At 34.5% G+C, this 20419-nt stretch overlaps 1 protein-coding gene across 1 annotated transcript; it reads right to left on the minus strand.

The window, feature by feature from the left end:
- Positions 1-12679: 12679 nt before the first annotated feature.
- Positions 12680-13042, minus strand: LOC149212748 (protein SMALL AUXIN UP-REGULATED RNA 12-like). The gene has a single exon (XM_089388804.1). It carries the CDS (start codon positions 13040-13042, stop codon positions 12680-12682), a length of 363 nt encoding a protein of 120 aa, XP_089244930.1.
- Positions 13043-20419: the final 7377 nt, after the last annotated feature.

Here is a 20419-nt window from a genome sequence, read left to right on the forward strand (position 1 = left end):
GCTTCAAATAACATACAAGGACACAAACCCTAGACCAAGTCCTTCTCCTAGTACCAAGTCAACCCTTCCTTATATCCTTCCTTGATTGTACACCGACCAACTTCAATACTGCAACTTTGACCCGCTAACTTCAATATTGAAACTCTTCCTACTATTTCAACCTTGCAATTTCAGTTTTGCAACTTCTATAGAAACTATAATCCAACCTCCTCCATAGACCTTCCTAGAGTAAGAATGTTCGCCCAAGATCAATGAGGTCAATATAGGGTTTTCCTCCCTTCCAGCTACAAAGTTTTGCGCTTTGTCCTACTTGAACTCAGACCTACGATTTTGTCCTCCTTCTACAACACCATACACCATAGATCTTCACACATGTGAGAGTGATAGAGCCCAAAAAAATAAGAAAATTCATCCTTTTTCCTTCTCGAATACCTTCACTCTTCATTTTTTCTTCTTCAAGATTTAGATACAACTCTTTCTTGATAGATCAAACTTGTATGAGTGAGTGTGAGCAAATGAGGTCGAATTGATTCTTTATATATGCTTCTCAAGGGGTCGAATTCCCTTCTTTATGTTGACTTCATATTGCGAGGGCCGACTTGTACTTTGGAGCTTCCAAGAGTTTCTATACTATAAAAGAATTATTTTTTTTTAAATATATTTTTGCTCAGAAGGGTCTCATAAACATGATTTTGACTCGTTTGACTCAAGACAATAATCCTAAGATCTAACAAATTCTAGAAGCATGAAGAACATTCTTTTACCTAGAATAACATCAATAATGAACATTAAACCGATGCTTTAATAATAATAGATTTTATTTTGTTTCAATGTTTTTTACATAGGTGGCATATTGAAAATGAGTACAATAATTATGAAGACCAAGACCGGTTACATTTTCAACATAAAGTAAATTTTTGAGTAGAAGAATAGATATGTATTTGGAGGCCAAGTCTAAGAAACCCTATATCAAAGTGAGATGTTGAAGGCCATAATCCATTGAATCGGTAAATGCCATCATTCTCCATGTAGTCAATGCTAACAGAGTCAGATTGATCATTTGGCACATCAATAGATGCGATTTTTTCAAACTGATTGACAATGAATCCCTATCTTAAGAGCTCTTTAGGAGGTTGTTGCGTGATCCCTCACTTTAGAGCTTCTTTAAAATATTTGGGATGAGAGGAAGAGGGCATACCCCTTCCTTGAGCTCTGCCTCACAATATTGAAACTAGATTTGAGAGGAAGAGGGAACACCATTTCCTTGATCTCCACCTTGGAATCTTCATAATAGATTTATTACAACCTCCTTTATTGCAGTATGAGTCACTTAGCATATTGTTTTTGGCCCTCATAAAGGAGATGCATGAAGGTAGAGGGGATTGTCGCCTGTCTTTCAATCCTAGTTTCAAGCGAAGAGACCAAATTAGCAGCTCACACTTTCACATTTAATGATCCCCCTAGGAGGGGTCTCACAAGAATTGAGAAGGGCATAAGAACAGAATCACTAATTATAGCTTGGGTGAGGGATGGACTAGCTTGTATAAAACTTCCCAAAATTGTTTTTGCGCATAAGGACAAAAGAGAGGATGTGCTAAACCTTTGTGAAGAGGACCCTCGGCCAAAGCGACAACACAAGGACCATGGAAAAAGTTTGGCTTAACATATATTGCAAGAGAACCAGGGTTAGGTTTAGTCACAATAGTGGCAGCATTAACTAGAGATTTATGTTGCAGAATGAAAGGTAACAGCGATGTCGATCAAGTAACCTGTGCCAAGTGGTTTAATGTAGTGAATGTCACTGAGCTCAAATTTATCAGTGATTTTTTTTATTTCTTGATAATTCTCTTGAATGATTGGGTGGGATTAATCGGATCATGTAGAGCCATGGCCACTAAGTACTTAACATACTACAAAATTATTTTCATAATTAATAAAGAACTATTGGTTATAAATTTTAAAGTGAGCAGAGACTGATCACAGACACTTCATTTTGTTAATCTCACAAAGGTTACATATACAGGAATACATGAAACATCTAGATCCAAGAATACTGGATCTAGATTACTAAAAATAGCTAATACAAGTAATAATCAAGGAACTCATAATTAAAACTATAATTCACACAACACATATGATACACATGGAAGCATTACTTCCAACACCCTACCTTAATACTTACATATAAAAAATATTTAAAACATATATTATATATGATTGACTAGTCTTCACTAGCATTTACACCCATTGAATCCTGTAGACAACCTTATTTCTTCACCACCACATCTTTGAGCTATCACTCGACTTCCATTTCAAATATAAATGTTTTTTACCATCGTTTACTAAACCTCATGAAAGACAATGTAGATAGCCAATCATTCTATGGAAGTGTCACCATTTGTTAAATATATGACCTTTTACTATATTCATTGATTATCTAGGACAACAGTCCAGATAATAGATGTCTTCAAAGTTCGTAACCTTTCATAAAAGTAACTTATATTGATTATGTCTTCGACAATCAATTATACAAAGTGACCTTTCATAAAAATAAGTTGTATTGATATTAGAAACCTCTAACTAATGTTCGGAGTCATTTAGTCAATTCAATAATTAGCATATTCATTATGATTCTCCATCATATATATGTTTTCACACCAAAATATTTTTACAATTAAAATAACAACTAAACACCAAAACACAACAAAACACTAAAATGTAGTGAGACAAAACCAATGGTCACTCTTTTATATCACAATAATGATGCCCTCAATTCAATTTATGTAGATTCCAACCAAAGCAACTTAGCCTGTAAAAATTCCATCGAACGCACCATATCGTTCCTCACATGTCTTGTTTCCTTCTCCATAACTGGTAGCAACAACCTCAATGAAAAGATACCATGTATCGTTGATAATGTATATGTAATTGTGGAATATGACAATCGATCTCATTGTCTTAATCAACAGTTTGATCAAATCTCCATCCAAAGGCATGCAGAAATGAGCATCTGCCAAGATGACTGATATGCCAGCTTGTTCGTTTAGGATACTTTTTATATTTTTTAATTTTTCCCAGCTGGAAGACATTTTTGTATTGTCATACCAAATCCTAGAATTGCAGCTTGGGTGCTTTCTAATAGAATGCGGCCTCTGTCGATCTCAAGTGGAAGAGCTTTGTTATTTATGGGCAGATTTGAAAAAACTCCTCCATTGTCACAAGTAAACGTGAAAAAGGTGGGTCGATCGTCGATTGCTGCAACGGTTGCAACCATGTGCATCAGTTCTGCCTCGTCATATGGAGCCATAGCTTTTGGAAGAATGTGCAGAAGGAAGACAGACAGTAACTAAACCCTATGTGCCTCCTCAAATATTCAACGGACCTTCTAGATCTTAGCAGCCGTAAATATACTAAAGAAAATAGAGCTCTTGCTTAATATCAAATCTAGTAGATGATATTGATTTTATTTATTTCCTTTCTGTGTTCCTAATCCATGTGGCCACTGCGTTCTTTGGTAGTGTTGAAAAGCGTATCAAAAGAGCTTGACCTTTCTTGACTGAAGTCGTGGAACTGTATGAATAAACCTGACCCGCACAGAAGGACAATGCAAACCGAATTCAACAGTTTTGAACAATGTTGTCCAAAAAACAAAGAGAGCCGGAATTACTGCAATTGGAACGAAAAATATTTCCCTTCTTTTCTGCTTTAACACTGATGGAATGACTTTGAAAAGCGTTGTTGTGAAGTTATTTTAATAAAATTGGCAACCCGAGTATCTCAAAACACAGGGAGAAAAAATATAGACACAAAATATAAAATTTACTTAGATATTGGCAATCACACAAACAATAAACAATAGATTAAACACTCTCTTATGCTATCTATATAGAGAATTTAACATTGCTAAATTGCATGATCACAACCTCTTTTTGGATAGAGTCAATGATGAACCTAGTTGATACTATGTTAGAAATAGATTAGTCTCCAAGTGTTATTTTTTTTTGGAAAGTTTCCCTGTTTGTTTTTCAATCTTATTTGTCTAAAATCCTTCAGGGATTCATTGAAATAACAAGTTTGAAATGGGAACTATTCACAATTGAAGTGCCCCAAAGTTTTTAAGGGTGTTGAATCCATATATGCTGACAAAACACCACTTTAAACAACACAAATCAAAATTTGGCCAGAATTGCTTTCTCCAGATTCCAGCAAGAAATCTGAATGAAACTCCAAAAATTAGCACTTAATAACTACTTTTGTTAGAAATATTCAAGTGAGCAGCAAAAATCATACACAAATTTTTTTATTGATATGACAAAGGTTACATATATAAGAATACATGAAACTTCTAGATCCAAAGATCCAAAAATAGTGGGCGTAGATTACTAAAATTAACTAATACAGTTAATAACCTAGAAACATATAATTACACACATAGAAACATTACTTCCAATACTATTTTCATAATTATTATGTACTAAAATTAAATTTCCATTACATATATCTCCAACTAAAAAAAATATTGTAAACATATCATTTATATCTCCATTTGTTTCTTTACTCAATCTAGCTACACGATAAAACACAAAATTATGACATTAATATATTTTTTTCGATATATTTGTATATAGTTAAATTAAATGTCAAGTATTACATTCAACATTTTATTAAAATAAGGTTCACTCTCCTAGTGTAAAGAGGCGCCTTCTACAACCTAGTATGAACCTAATACTTCCCAAAAATTAATAAAAATATTTTTCTCTTCGTTCAATCTTAAATTATATATAACTTTAATTTTATTAATGTAATAAGATTAATTATTAGAATATAAATATGTATTTGAATGGATAGTAAATGATCTCATGTGTTTAATAGTTCCTTTATCATATACATGAATTTGAATTTATTAGAAATTTACCTTTAACAAAAAATTTTACCACACTAAAATTCTAAATTAAGTAAAATTTTAGACATTTTACTCTTTACTAAAGAAAGTGTCATTTCTTAAATAAAAGGAAAAAGTTTAATTCAACACAAATAATCTAAAATATTTTAATATTTATTTTAACTAAACATTTGTAAAATAAATCTTTAAAAGAAAAAGCCATACACTAGGGATATATTAAAATCTTTAAATACATAATATTTGCACATCAAAGTTGTAATATTTGAAATGTTTGAAAAATATTAATTTTTTTTTTTTCTAAGTAAAAGTATTCTATTAATATGTACAGAAAATTACAAAGAGGACAAAGCCTTGTCCAAGTTTATCGTAAAATATCAACAAAATTTGGACTGCCCCAACATTGGGGAAACCAGTCCACCGAGAGCATAAAGTCCAAAAATGGTTGCAAATCTTGAGTCCAAACCTCATAAAAGACAGTAAGATGATGCCATGTTAGGATACCAAAGGCAAGAAAAATTATCAAAAAACAAAATGACAAGTTAAAAAACACCTGAGCAACCTCAGCCGGTCTCGTTCTAACACATGGCAACCTCTGTCGATTCTCTGTCACCCGCATCCTGCTACCTGGAAGCCACGTCATATTAGATGAAATCATCTGGGAAAGGTTCCTCAATGATTGGGCATGCCCACTCATCTACCACGTCCCTGGAAACGCTATCGTGTGGCTCTCCACCGCCGTCGTGGGTCTCTACCCCATCACCAGGTGCAACCTGCATGGCAAACCCTTCATGACTCAAACCACCAGATGGGTGCATGGCTGCAGAGCTACCCCCTTCACCATGCTAAATACCATCGGAGTTCAGACCATGCGAGGTGAAGAGGCTATCGGCCATGCCATTCTTACCAGTATCCCTACAATTACTGCGCCTAGGAGCAACCTCCTACGGCAAGATGGTATTGTCAACCTGAGAGATATTTTGAGTGGTTTCTTCAAAGAAGAAGATGGAGAGAGTAGCAGTAGTGACAGGCCTGTTCAGGGAGCTACAGAACCTGAATTGGGTAGAGTGGGGAGTGGGTTGAAGGGGCGGAGCGAAATTATCAAAGTGAATTGCAAAGTCGCCTTGAGAAACCCCGAAAGAACGAGCCCGACCTCGCCCACATCCGGGATTAGAAAATCTACCCTCCCCACGGATTGGAGGATGATGCAGTTTATGGGAGGGAGAGGAGGTGGCATGCTCAACCGAAGGACGAGAACTTCCTCCCCTGGTACCGCCCCTACGACTTCTCATTCGGTTCCTAACAATGCTGATGTCGCTGGCTGAGCACGCAACAGGAGCTGTGACAGGAGGGACAAAGACAGAGGGGGCACTAGTAGAGGGGATGAGAGGAAAAGTAGGGTAATTATGGGCAGATACTAAAATACAGAGAGCTGAATGAGAGTGATGAAACCCATTACCAAAATCCGCACAACAAACAATCCAGCAGTGATGGCCAGTTGCAGTGAGAAGGCTGGGCTCAAAGGCCTAAGGTGAATAGATGCAACAGAGCAGGGGAGGCAGTGCAGGAATGAAACGAGGTAACTCCATAACCCAACAATGAATACCTTTTCGCCGATCCGGACCTGTATTGAATGCCACCTGCAGAGAGTCTTGAAGGCGCCTAAGGGTGATATGGGGAGGGGCGCCATCAGACAACTGGCCTGTCCCCTCACTGCCATCCATCAGTGAATACATTAATATTGAAATGTGTCACCCGCATCTGTGTATTTGAAAAATATTAATTTGTTGTAGTTTTATTATAATTTCTTTTAACATGCCATGTAAAAAACAACGCTAAGTCTAAATTGATATTAGAATATTAATATTGATATGTTATAATATTAATATAAATAAACTTAATAAATTTGGATTAATGAAAAATTAAATTTAATATAATATTAAATTTGTTATATTATAATATAAATTAATATATCATGATATATATTAACTCTGGATATATATGGAGGGAAGAACAAAGACATAAAGTAATAGAGGTGGAGAGATATGGGAGTGAGAAGGGAGAGGAGAGAGAGGAGGAGATTCAATAAGGATAGGGAATAGGAGGAATGAAGAGAGAAAGAATGAGAGGAGTGATAGAGGGAGAGAAGGGTAAGAGAGAGAGAGAGGGGGAGAGAGATAGTGATAAGGTTAGAGGGCGGAGAGAGAGAGAGATGGGGGGAGAGAGAGGGAGGTAGGAGAGAAAGGGAGGGAGAGGAAGGACCAGAGGTAGGAGGAGAGAGGGGAAGGACTAGAGAGAGGAGGATAGAGTGAGGTATAGAGAGATCGAGTTGGAGGGGGAGAGAGGGAGTGAAGAAGAAAGACATAGAGAGAGAAAAGTGGAGAGAAAGAGAGAGGGAGTGGCAAGGGAGAGATGAAGAGAGAGTGTGTATGTTTTGGAGTGAGTTAGAGAGGCAAATAGGGAGAGATGGGAGGAATGGGGGAGAGAAAGGGAGAGGAGAGAGGGAGGGAGATAGTGACAGAGTCAGAGGGCAAAGAGAGATAGGGGGGATATAGATAAGGCAAAGAGAGAGAGGGGGAGAGGAGAACTGTAGGGAAGAGAAATAGAAGGGGGAGAGAGGGATAGGGAGAGGAAGTAGGAGGGAGAGATATATAGATATGGAGAAAGAGTGTGTATGTTTTGCGGATGATATAGAGAGAGAAAGGAGAGGCATAGGGAAATAGAGATATACATGGGAGGTGAAGAGACATAAGAAGAGAGTGGTAGAGAGATGGAGGGAGAGATATGTATATATGTGTGAGAGAGAGAGAGTTTGTGTGTGTTGAGGGGGGGTGAGATAGAGAAACAAAGAAGGAGAGATGAAGGGAGATACAAATATAGATGGAGGGGGGAGAGAGGGAAGAATAGTTTTTGCACAAGATGCATTGGTTTTAGTGTAGATGATAATTTATGATACATTGGTTTATGTGATTATATAATTTTTTTGCACAAGATGCATTGGTTTCAATGTAGATGATGTTTTCTTAGAATTGCACTAGATGCATTGATTTCAGTGTAGATGTTGATTTCTAATCCTACTTGATCATCATTTACTTTAGTGTACATTTGGATTTCTAATCCTTTTTTTTTTTGTTCTAGATACATTGATTTCAGTGTAGATGTTGATTTCTAATCCTACTTGATTGTCATTTAGTTTAGTGTAGATTTGGATTTCTATTCCTATTTGATTTCTTTAACTGGATGAATTCGTATTTTAGTGTAGATTTGGATTTCTAATCCTATTTTATTGTTTTTGGATGCATTGATTTCAGTGTAGATTTTGATTTCTAATCTCTTTTCATTGCTTGCATTAGATGCATTGATTTCAGTGTAGATGTTGTTTTAATCTTATTTGATTGCATGTTGTTTTATAATCTTATTTGATTACTTGTTTTTCATGTGTTAGATGTTGTTAATATTAGCATAAAATATTTTCAAGATATATTTAGTAATACCTAAAAGGACACTACTAAGAATTAATTAGCTATAAAAAATTGTGATACCTAGAAATAAAATGAAGTAGATGTGCATAATAAATCCTCCTACAAAGTGAAAATTAATCCAATTGTCTCCCTTCTACATCAACCAACTAATTACTAATAAATAATTACATATATTCAAAATATATTCAAAACTAATAATAGATAATTGCATAGAGTAATGTATTCATAATATTTATAAGAGAGCAAGATATATTTATAAACATTCAAAACAAATCAAAATAATTTTTAAGGAGATGTGATAATTCTTTGGAGAAACAAATATTTTAAAGATTTTATAATTCTAGCCACTCATTAAAAAAAAATACATTAGTTCTTGACTTTGCTAAATAGATTATAGATATAAAATCATCAAAATATTTTTGAACGAAATAAATTATTTCAAACATTAGCAAAGAAAATAAAATATTTTGAGAGTAATCTTAGGCAATAAATTATTAAAAATATTCTTGAAGATATATTTAATAATACCTAAAGGGACACTATTGAAAATTAATTAATTGTATAATTTAGACTTCTCCCATATGAACTGTAACAATACTTTCGGTAAAAATCACATAAAATAAAATCCCTTCAAGCTTTTCGAACCAACCAGTGTGGTTCAACTTTACGACAAGATTTTGTCGTGATAATGAACCACACTGATTCATTGGAGATTTTATTTTATGTGAATTTTACAGAAAAGTGTTACAATTAATCCTCATGCAAACAATTACTAATAAACAATTGCACATCTAAAAATATAACACAACACTTGTAACATTCAAAAACATTATCATCCAAATCAAAACACATAAACACACAAACCGTTGAATGCAAGCATGGTCATGGCAAAGAAAGAAAACATAATGTGAATTTTGAAGTTAATTCAATCATATACATAATAATGATAATCTAAAAATGTTACATTGTTTCCATCATTTGGAACGAGCTTACATCCATCTAACATTGTATCTATCATGCCAAGAGAGATCAAATCTCTAGAGGTGCAAACCTTTCCTCAAATTCTGCACTCCAAAAAGAAAATTTGCATAAAAAGATTTGATCCCTATAAGGGCATGGTATATCCAATGTTAGATGGATCTGAGCTGGTTATAAAAGACTCAAATTCCTATTGTCATTATCATCTAGCTTATTCATTTAAAAGACCCTTAATTTTCATATTACTTTATCTTAATGTCTATGAGGTCATTCCTCAGTTATTGTTAAATAAGGACATTCCTTAGTTATTGTTAAATGAATCTAAACTAGTTATAAAAAAAAAGAAAAATCTTATTGTCATTGTCATCATCTAGCTTGTTCATTAAAAAAATCACCTGTAATTTTCATATTGCTTGATTTATTTTATCAGTATTCTATGGGGCCACAGTTATTGTTTAGAGTTGAATGAAGCATTCGTTGTTTGTTGACAGAGCTTTCATTTTCCCAAATTCTAGCCCACCATGACTTGTCATAGATCCACCAGACACGTCACAGATGCAGGCAAGCTCTCTAGGTTATTATCAGCTTGGCAAGCGTAGATGACAGATTCTGTATTGCCTGTGGGACGCTTCGCTAAGGTTGAATTTTAGGGAGGCGTTTTCTTTGAGGGAGGTCAATTTTAGTTCCGGTTTCTTCACTCCGAGATTGATGGTTATCAGGGAGTGTTAAAACCCTATATATTTGTAGCATACTGAAGCCGTGAAAGAGAAAGCCACAGCCTGCTGTTGTAGATGCATCTGTGCAGCGTGCATTGGAGGTCTGTCGACAGGGATCTTTCGAGAGCTGCAGCGTCGGTACTATTACTGAATGGAAAGCTATGAGTCTACCGGTCTCAACTAGGGATCCAACAATCGCATAATAAAATCAGAAAATAGACGCTAAAGTGACTACTACAACTTCGTGTTTTGTTCCAGTTTTTCGATAGTCGATTTGCAATTTTGGCAATCGTATGGATGGTTTATCATATGTAATAGGGTAATCAATATTTTCATTTACAATCTTCAATTTTGCGTCTGGTTGAGCTATTACATTGCTTTGATTTTATGAAATAACGCGCGAGATAATTTGATAAAAACTACTTGGATATGGCTGGAAATTCAAATTAAAGAAAAAAATCAAAACAAAAAACCGCTTAATAACATTACTAGAGAGACAGAGACAAATTCTTTTGAAGAGAGTTTTATTCAAATGTATTTTATAAAAATAATTATTCAAATTTATTTTATAAAAACAATTATAATAACATAAACACAATAAGTACGAATAACATAGACACAATAAGTACACACAATAAGTACGATTAAAATGGATTCCAAACACTAATAATATCTTAATACATTTACAATTCACATTTACATGAAAAAACAAAAGATTTTTTAAGGATCCATTGAAGCGCTAAAGATTTAGAACATTTACATGAAAAAACAAAAGATTTTTTAAGGATCCATTGAAGCGCTAAAGATTTAGAAAAATATATTGGAACAATACATTTATTTAGTTAGTTTTCATAATTATTTAGTTAGTTTTCATAATATTTGAGTGAGAAGATAAGAATGAGGTTCATGATACTTTGGTTAGAAGTTTACCAACAAATTCAAAATTATATATTAATTTTCTAATATTAAAGTAATAGGTGGAGAATATGAACAAAATAATATGATTGGTAGTGATAGTTTAAATTTTATTTATTTATTTATGAATGAAAATAAAATTTATTATAATATAGTTGTTAATTAGAATTGAATATATTGTTAATTGATGTTAATTAATGATTATTTAATTTGATGTTCAAATGTGGTTGATTCGTTATTATTATTTAACAAAATTTAGTATAGATTTATTTTAACTATGGATTTAACACAAGTTTAAAGGGATGTCTGGTTTTTTAGAATGTGAGAATGAGATTGTTGATATTTTATTATATTTTTTATTAAATAAATCAAATATATATATATATATAGAGATATATATATATATGATATCTTATGTAAAATATTTTATTTATGGTTGAGAATATGTGAAATATTTTTATCACTTTTTTTCATTATAGCCAATAAAAATACAGTTATTGATATTTTATAATACTTTTAATTAAATAAACTAAACAAATATATTTATTTTTATTTTTATTATATTGAATTTTTTTTTTTTTTTGTGTTAAAAATAATGTCAGCACCGAATTAAACACACACATATTTTTACATCCCATACTTGAGTGTAAAATAAACCTCATATTCCCCTTTAAAATTTTTAATTAATTTCTGAAAGATAAGTTTTAACTCTTTTTAAATATTTTGGGTTTTTGATACTTTTACATGTTTTCATATATTCTACCTGCACTAAAAGTTTCTTTATAGCAATTCAAATTAACCGATTCTTTATTCCGATATATTAATCTCTCGCAAAATCTATAAACCATTTACAATAATTAAATCAACAGTTTTTTATTTTCACGTACTCATTTGCAATTATGACAGGAACTGAGTTATCAGAAGCAGCAATCAGAGGAGATTGAACTCACAGTTCCAACTGGCATACTAGTCAAATTATTTTCACATGAACCGACACTAAAGCCCCGACATTTAATAAACCCCTCTGATCCTATTTTCATAATGGAGAGAAATGAATCGACATAAAGCCCTCTGATCCTATTTCCATAATGGAGAGAAATGAATCGATATTGTATCCATGATTTTTACATGAAGTGACAATATATCTTGTTCTGCAAAAAAGTGACAGACATCTCAATAATTTCCTCCAATCCTATTCTCTTAATAGAATGAAATGAATCGACTTTGTAGTATGTCTGCAGAAAAGTGAATGGTATGTTCAAATTCCAGCGCCTTATTGGGACACAAAAGCGGAGAATTTTTATACTAACCTTTTTGTCGAGTTCTATGATCGACTAAGAAACTGGATCTCTGCAAGAGAAGAACCATTTTAACATGTACGATCGACTAAGAAACTGGATATTTGAGGTAGAAGAACAAGAAGGGAGGCGTGCAACGAAAGAAATGCTTTACTTATTATAGAATGAATATCCTGAGATCGCCATGAATGTCTGGAGAAAAATCGCAGACTGCAATTTAGAGTTGAAAGACAGGAAGAGCTTAGGGTGTTTGCAACACCTTATTTCTCGAACTTTTGCTACCAAACCGTTGAAGAGGGGATTTACTCGAGTCTGACCTCTTTCGAAAGAGTGACCGATGTAATCAACGCTGTTATTCTTTCCATCGTTTTCAGGGCCGGACACTGCTCGCTATTTATTTGCCATGACTAAAGTGAGATACTCAAATGTAACTTCATCGCAGGGAATGAGAAGACCCATCTGGTGACCGAATCCAAACTCCTCCTCAGCCTTGTGGAGAAGCTCACGGAATAGAGGGTGGTTCATGTATGTTGTAGGTACGATGAACCTCCTGCGCTCGCTTCCCACATAAACCGGATTATGACCCACAGGAACGTCCGAGGGAATGTTCTGCTTCTCTTCGACAGGCACCAAATCCAAATTCATGCAACACCATCGTTTGTGTGACAGAGCGCTGCCAATCCCATAAAATTTCTCGAACATATTCTTCAGCAGAACTTGAGTTATCACAAAACACCTGCAGCTCCTGCTCATTGCTGTTATACGGACCGAGAAATATGAAATACCTATATCAGAAATCAAATGTCACAATGATGGATCGGCTTGTAGAAAGCAGAAAGAGAGCTTCTTCAAATATGTACAATTCCACAGCAAGCCAGGCAATTGTTTATGCTCATCTATTCTTGCAGATTTGGATACCATGTGTTCCTTATTAAATATTATATGCAAATCCAAGCTCATGGCTTTTGTGGGTAATTATTAAACAATGATTGGTTAACCATCAACAGCGATTTTTCTTTTCTTCTAGACTATGCCAGACAATAAATTAAAAGGAATGAAAGCTTCCGGTCAAAAGGTCTGTGTGTACCCTTAGGAAAAGTAGAGACGGATTCAATGACTGCCACATGAGGAATTGAAGAGAATCTCCATTGTACATACTATACTTTTCCGTGCTTTTTGTTTTCCACGTTGAACTGAGCTAAAGGTACAGTCTGTTACGCTGTCCAAGGTAATACTCCCGAATCCCCATTCACACAGAAATAATCATATGTAGATTTAAGTTTATAATTAGTTTTCATTTCGCTCAAAGCTCAACGTAAAGTATCTGTACGATGAAAAACTTTATGTTAAAATTTAGTTTCAATATAACACTTTAAAATATAAAATATCTATAGATTTTATACTTAGGAATATATTTAAATTCTGTCTGGGACTTTTATATTTTATTCTGGGAATATATTTAAATTCTGTTTTGTGTTATTTATAAATATATTTTTACTATGAAGTTTCTATTTTAATTATTAAAAATTATGGTGTTGTCTGATTATTTTATATTTTGAAATACAATTTAGGTGATATTGTGTTTTTTATAAAAAATTAATTTAACACCTAAACAATCCATAAAATACTATAATTATATAGAATTTTCAATTCAAACATGTTATTCCATCAAAATCCTAATTAAATTTAATGAAAAATAAATATAAAAAACCTCTGATGAAAAAAAATGTTCTCCACTTTTGTCTGTAGAAACGCAAATGAGGTAAGGTTGTCGACTGTGAATGTGAGTTTACCCTTTACGGTAGCTGCCACCCTGTTCGTCCTTCGCCTGCCACCCTTCGTTGCTGGTCCCCACGGTCCACTTTCACCTAAATCCACGTGGTACAGCGTTGTACTTATGTCGAAGCCCACAACACATTATGGGGTTGGAAATAGCATTTTCCAGAAAACGGTGTTTAAATCCACCAAAGCGTACCATTTACGGTCGTAGGTCCCATCCATTCTTCTTGGTGTGGGTTTAGGTTTTCCCAGGTCAAAAGTGGCAGAGAAAGTACAACGCTATAATAAATAAACAATACGTAAACGTTTACGCCAGCCAAACTTTTCTTAATTTTTTTTGACATCGACCAATGAAGTAAGCTGTTTTTAATTGGACCCATCTAATACTAAATTCCACGAAGTGTATCTGGTTAGCCAGAGAATTTATGGGGAGGGTAGCGGACTCCATGTGTTTAATACTAAATTCCACGAAGTGTATCTGGTTAGCCAGAGAATTTATGGGGAGGGTAGCGGACTCCATGTGTTTGTTGACTGAGGGCTGATGTGTTGTGGAAAATGCTATTTCCAACCCCATAGCCTCATTAATGCGGGGCTACATGTGCAGGAGATAGCCACCTCATGTTTAGATAATAAAAAAAAAACGGCGTAGTACCGACCTCGCGTGTTATAAACTCCTATCTCCTGTGCATGTAGCCCCGCATTAATGAGGCTATGGGGTTGGAAATAGGAGTTGCCCCGTTTTCTTTGAGTCCTATTTCCAATCGTATAACATATTTATGACACTCTGACATGCGCCGGAAATAACCTTTTATAACATCGCGTCCGGATAATTATAGAAAAAAAGAAAAAGCTGCGCGTTATAAACGGCTATCTCCCGAACATGTCAGGCGTCATAAATATGTTATGGGGTTGGAAATAGCTCTTGCCGTTTTCTTTCAGGGTGGAATTAAATGAAAGTTTATAATTTCTAAAAATGAGTTTACATTTATTTTAATAGTTTATTGATAAGTATGGAAAGGGGTTAAATTTTTTTTTATTATAAAAGAGGTTTTCACCTCAAGAGATTTAATCTTTATAGATGTTTAGTAAATCTAGAATAAAAATAAATGTAGAAAGATTTAATCATAATTATTAATTTTATGTTTTTAATTTTATAATTATTTTTTAAATTTTATTTTATTATAATGAAGTGAAAATGCATTTTTACATTTCTACCATACTGGTCTAGAGCACCGCCTCTAACGGTCATGAATAGATTTAGCTTTATAAATTTTGTCATACAATGCCGATTGATTTCTAAATAGTTGCCTCTTCCAATAATTTTTACTAATCATAATATATAATTATAATTTAATAAAATAATATGTTTGAGTAATTATAATATATAATTCATAATTTCTTAAAATTCCTTTATAAAAAATTATAACAATTAATTTCATAATATATTTTACATTTATAATATATAATGTGTTTTTCTTAGTTGTTTTAGAGTTTTGCAATTTGATTGGTGGACTTGCAAAACTCTAGTTGCTAATGTCCCCTTCGCCTCCTTAGTTTCCCTTTCCATGGCTAGCAATGGAGGGAGCAAGTCTCCCTCCTACAATATGATTACAATTAACTATAATTGTTGAAGGAGCGCCTCTCATTCTAACCCTATTGTCTCCGTTGAACACTGTCATACTTGTCACCAAAATAATCTGTCGCTTCATCCCCTTTTGGTGAAAGTACATTAGGCATCCGCCTTCCGAAAGAAGGTAGTGGATCCAAAATTCACAATTCAATCTAGCAGCATTGAGATTACATCCAATACAAGCATGACCACACCTTGATTGGTAAATTCTTGGACTTCTTGCGCTCGAGGAAAGCCCTATCGTATTCAATCCAATAGAAATGTGAGACCAAGGGAAAAATTGAGCTTTAATCGAGAGCCAAAGGATTCTTCACCTTTGTTATTGCAAAAATTGAGGATCATATTAGGGTTTTTGAAAATGACCCATATTTTTTCAATTTTGCAAGCTTATATTTTCTATTCTAGATGGAGATATTCGTTCCCGATAAATAACACTTCACAAAAACTCCAGTATGGATATGAATGTAAACCCTTCCATGAGTTTTCTTGGACAACGAGACATTAACAAGCATCAACAATTCCCTTAGACATGTCGTTAAAATCATAGAAGCTATCAAGCAAACTAGGTATATTTATTATGCCCGCATTTATGTCTATAGGAACATCTCATAACCTCTCACGGAATCCATCATTATACACCATCAAGATGATCTCATGAGGCAAACCCCAGATTGTGAACACATTTTGTTCCACTACATAAGATGCCATGAGTATAAACACCACTACCTGAATTATCCCCTACTTACCTCAGCCTCAAGCCCATAGCCATCGCTGCTACAAATCCATATGGATTCTTGAAGATAGGAAGTAGCATTGTGGACCCAAGGACCCCCTCCCCCCTCCGAAATGTTGCCTCACTTTAGAAAATCTCTACGTACTAGCAATAACTTTGAACCCCTTCTTTCCATGGAAAATCACAAACTCGGATCATCCTTTGAGCCCCTAAAATAGATATGTTCAGCTCCAATATTCCACGATACACCTCTACAAGACCATAAGAGAAGCCTTCAATACCCTTGATTCCCAATACCATTGACTCGCTAAATCTGGAGAGTGCCTCTCATTACACCACAAATCTAAATGAGGACATGGAATTGGATTCCTTAAATATCCCAAGAATTACAAAGACATGTAAAGACAAGGATATAAATTCCATTCTTGAAAAGAAGGTCAAAATTTGAGGAAAAGGTATCCTTAAATCATGTTTATATGCTCAAAAGGCATAAATGGGCCAACCCATTCTCGGATCACTAAGAGTTGAATCCTAGCTAATGAAGGAAATGGGATGACCACATAGGGATGAGAAGAGAAAGGGAGGAAAAGTAATAAGTAAATTTTGGATAAATTAGGGGATTTTTCGATCAAGTCAAAGAGATTCGAGATGATATTGGATATGTGCTCATTTCTTGTGGGGCCCAACATGAAGGGACAAATGGAAAAACCTCATTCATTGGAATCATGCCATGCACTCCCCACATTGGGCATTGGAAATTGGCATATCAATGTCAAACTATATCTTAATGTATATGCATGGGGAGGTAATTGTGTCAGTTTGATGCCATAAAGTAACGCAATGGAAATGTGCCTTGTGGACGTCACTATGAATTTACGTATTTTGACTTGCATAGGTGTCTCTTGGGTGAGTCCACAACTAAGAAATTAAACTAACATGACATAAGTTAGTGGACTGCATCAAGTTATTGAGCCTCCTGGCCATCACACATTTAGTTGTATTTAGGTTAGAAGTTCATGGCCGAATTCTAACCCAACATGACATGTATTAGGCAGAATCAAGGGTGTGGTGGTTGAAATTAAAAAGCATCCAGATGTTCAAGGATTTAAAGTGGAGAGGAAGGCCTACACACTTGACCCAAAATCGCATGCACGTGTTGGCCCCCCATATTGACCATAAACCATCATCCTTCAACAATTTCACATAACTAACAAGTGAACACGTTTATAAATATGATCTATGATGGCAAGGGATGCCCTATGGACCCCATATGGTGGTGGCATGGCACCACCTCAGTGTGACATGTAGCTTTCTTCATGGCATGAATGCCCCTTTTAAAAGGGATAAACTTCTAAGAGGCATAGTTTTCTATCTGAGACACAAATTGAGGTAAAATTCACTGCCAAAAAACTCTCAACAAGTTGTAACCCCATGGTTATAATAGAACTTATATATCGACTCTAATAAACAAATATCAATGTTATAGCCTGAGATGAATTTGAAGGGATGGGAGGTGTTGTCGAGGGAAGTTAGAGCTAAGGTTCAACGTTAGACCTGAAGTGGCTCAGGTACATAGAATATAAATTAAATTTAATATGGATGAGTACGTTAAATTGTTGTATGAATGCTTATTTAAGCCAACAATTGATGAAGTTTCTAACTTTGGTCGAATTCTTATATGTCATTTTGTTTCCTAGAATATGTAACTTTCATGGGTTTTATTTCTCTGAACAACCTCATACCCATATGCTTGGTGGTGACATCTCTATGATATGATTGATATGCTTATGCTTGGTTTATTTAACAATTGTATGTGTCTGAGAGAGAGAGACAACACATAAGAAGGAATATACTACAAAAATAAAGAGAGGATGAGCTGCATAATGGTACAATATAGCATGGGAAAAACACATCTTAATAAGGAAGAAGATTTAGTTGGAAATATATTAGAATAAAATTCCCCGAATTGGATGAATACCCTTAAAAGGTTGAGAGATGAACTGAGGAGCCATAAAGATGATAATAAAAATATTTTTAAGGCCCAAGATATCCAATCAAAGGTGAATGAAATAATATTGGAGCTTGGTAAATCTAGAAAAGGAAGAAGTGACATGAACCAATTGCTAGTTATATGGACAAGCATAAATCCAAGAAAATTCCATCTAAAATACTAAAGCGTGGATTATAAACCCATAAGGTAGAACGTAACGACTCAAAAACGAGTAACGCACTAGGATAAAGAGGATACGTAGAGGGGATATTTTCAAGTGTTTTTTCATTTCTTTCTAGATGCTTTTGTTTTGTTGAGTTGGAGTATGGCCATGTTTGTGTTTTTATTGTAATGTGATGTAGTTGATGTGCTTTGTTTTTCATTTTTGCTCATCGGTTTTTGTAATTTGATGTTGGATTGTTTTGCTGGGTGTGGAAAAGAAACCAAAATCATCATCTACAAAGAAACTAAATGAGGCAAGATGGAGGTTATTGTTCATAAATGAAGTAACTGACAATAATTGTACAATATAGGAAGGTGGCATGGTGAACATTCCCTAGATTATTGTGCAACCAACTCACAAAAGAGAAGAAAAGATAGATCAACGACTTCAAAATTAGCCTCTTCGAGGGGGCAACCTCCTTTTCATTACAAAAATGAACAATTCTTGGATGATACAAATGACAAGACCTCCTTTCTACATATAGGAGTCTAAGTTGTCCCAATATAATCAGAGCCTACATAACAATAATATTGTAGGCCAAAACAATAACAATAGTGGGATTTTATGGGGCACAATAACAACAACAGGGGGACTACATGGGAACAACAATACAATTAGGGAGTTGCACTAAAAACAATAAGGGGCTATGCTAGTAGTATAGGGACCTAACATTCCCCTATCCTTCAAAAAGTGTAGTCCTCAATGCTTGAGTAGTTCTGGATGCTTTTGTATATAATTCTCGTCGTCCCATCTGGAATCTTCAGTGGGTAAGTTCTTCCAATTGATGAGATACTTTGTAATTGATCGATTTTGTAGTTGTCGGGTTATGGTTTCTGTGACTAATTTGAGTTCCAATATTATTTTGCCTTCCTCATCAAGTTCTGACAATATTGTTTGAACAGGGAGCTTATCACCTATAACCTTCTTTAAGCATGAAACATGGAGAATTGGGGGCAGTCGAGAAGATGTAGGAAGCTCTAAGCTGTATTCCATAGTACCAATCTTTTGCAGCACCTTGTAAGGACCATAGTACTTTGGTGATAACTTATTATCCTTCTTAGGTTACTTAAGGTACATTTGTTTGTATGGTTGTAGCTGTAAAAAGGCCTAGTCACCTATATCAAAACTTCTTTTGCTGCTATGTTGTTCTGCTTGTTGTTTCATTTGATTCTGAGCAAAAGTAAGGTTATCCTTTAAGAGTTTGAGAAATTGTGGTTGATTCTTGATGTGATATTCCACTGCTTTAACCTTAGAATGGTTGTCCAATACTCTATGGAGATTAGGAGAAATAGATGATTTCACTGTTTGAGCCTCTAATGAGCATAATTGCACAATTACGCCCCGTTGTTATCTCTTTAGAATATTTTTCATGCCATTAGATATGATTATCTTTCATTTTTTCCCTACGATACCCTGTAGTTCAACTTACTTTCCTTCCCAAAAACATTTGAAGAAAAGTTCTTGAAAATTGTAATATATTGTCCCCAAAGATTGTAACCATTGGAATCCTAGTACAACATTAGCACCACCCATTGGAATGGAAAGCATTGGAATATTCAAGACATATTCTACCGTGGATAGCTTGATATTATGCCACTTTCTAGAGAAATTTATGGTTCCTCCACTTGCAACCATTACTTGACACTCTGGTGATAGATATAAGAAGGAATGAAATTCCTTGGCTATCTTACAATGAATAAAATAATGGGTACTACCTTAATCAATCAACGTTATTTCATTTTTCTTCTTGATATGCCCTTTTATCTTTAGAGTTT

This window comes from Pinus tabuliformis, chromosome 1_1, assembly GCF_031772625.1.
Source record: "Pinus tabuliformis cultivar Carrire ecotype Pingquan chromosome 1_1, CPIR1, whole genome shotgun sequence".
NCBI classification, from domain to species: domain Eukaryota; kingdom Viridiplantae; phylum Streptophyta; class Pinopsida; order Pinales; family Pinaceae; genus Pinus; species Pinus tabuliformis.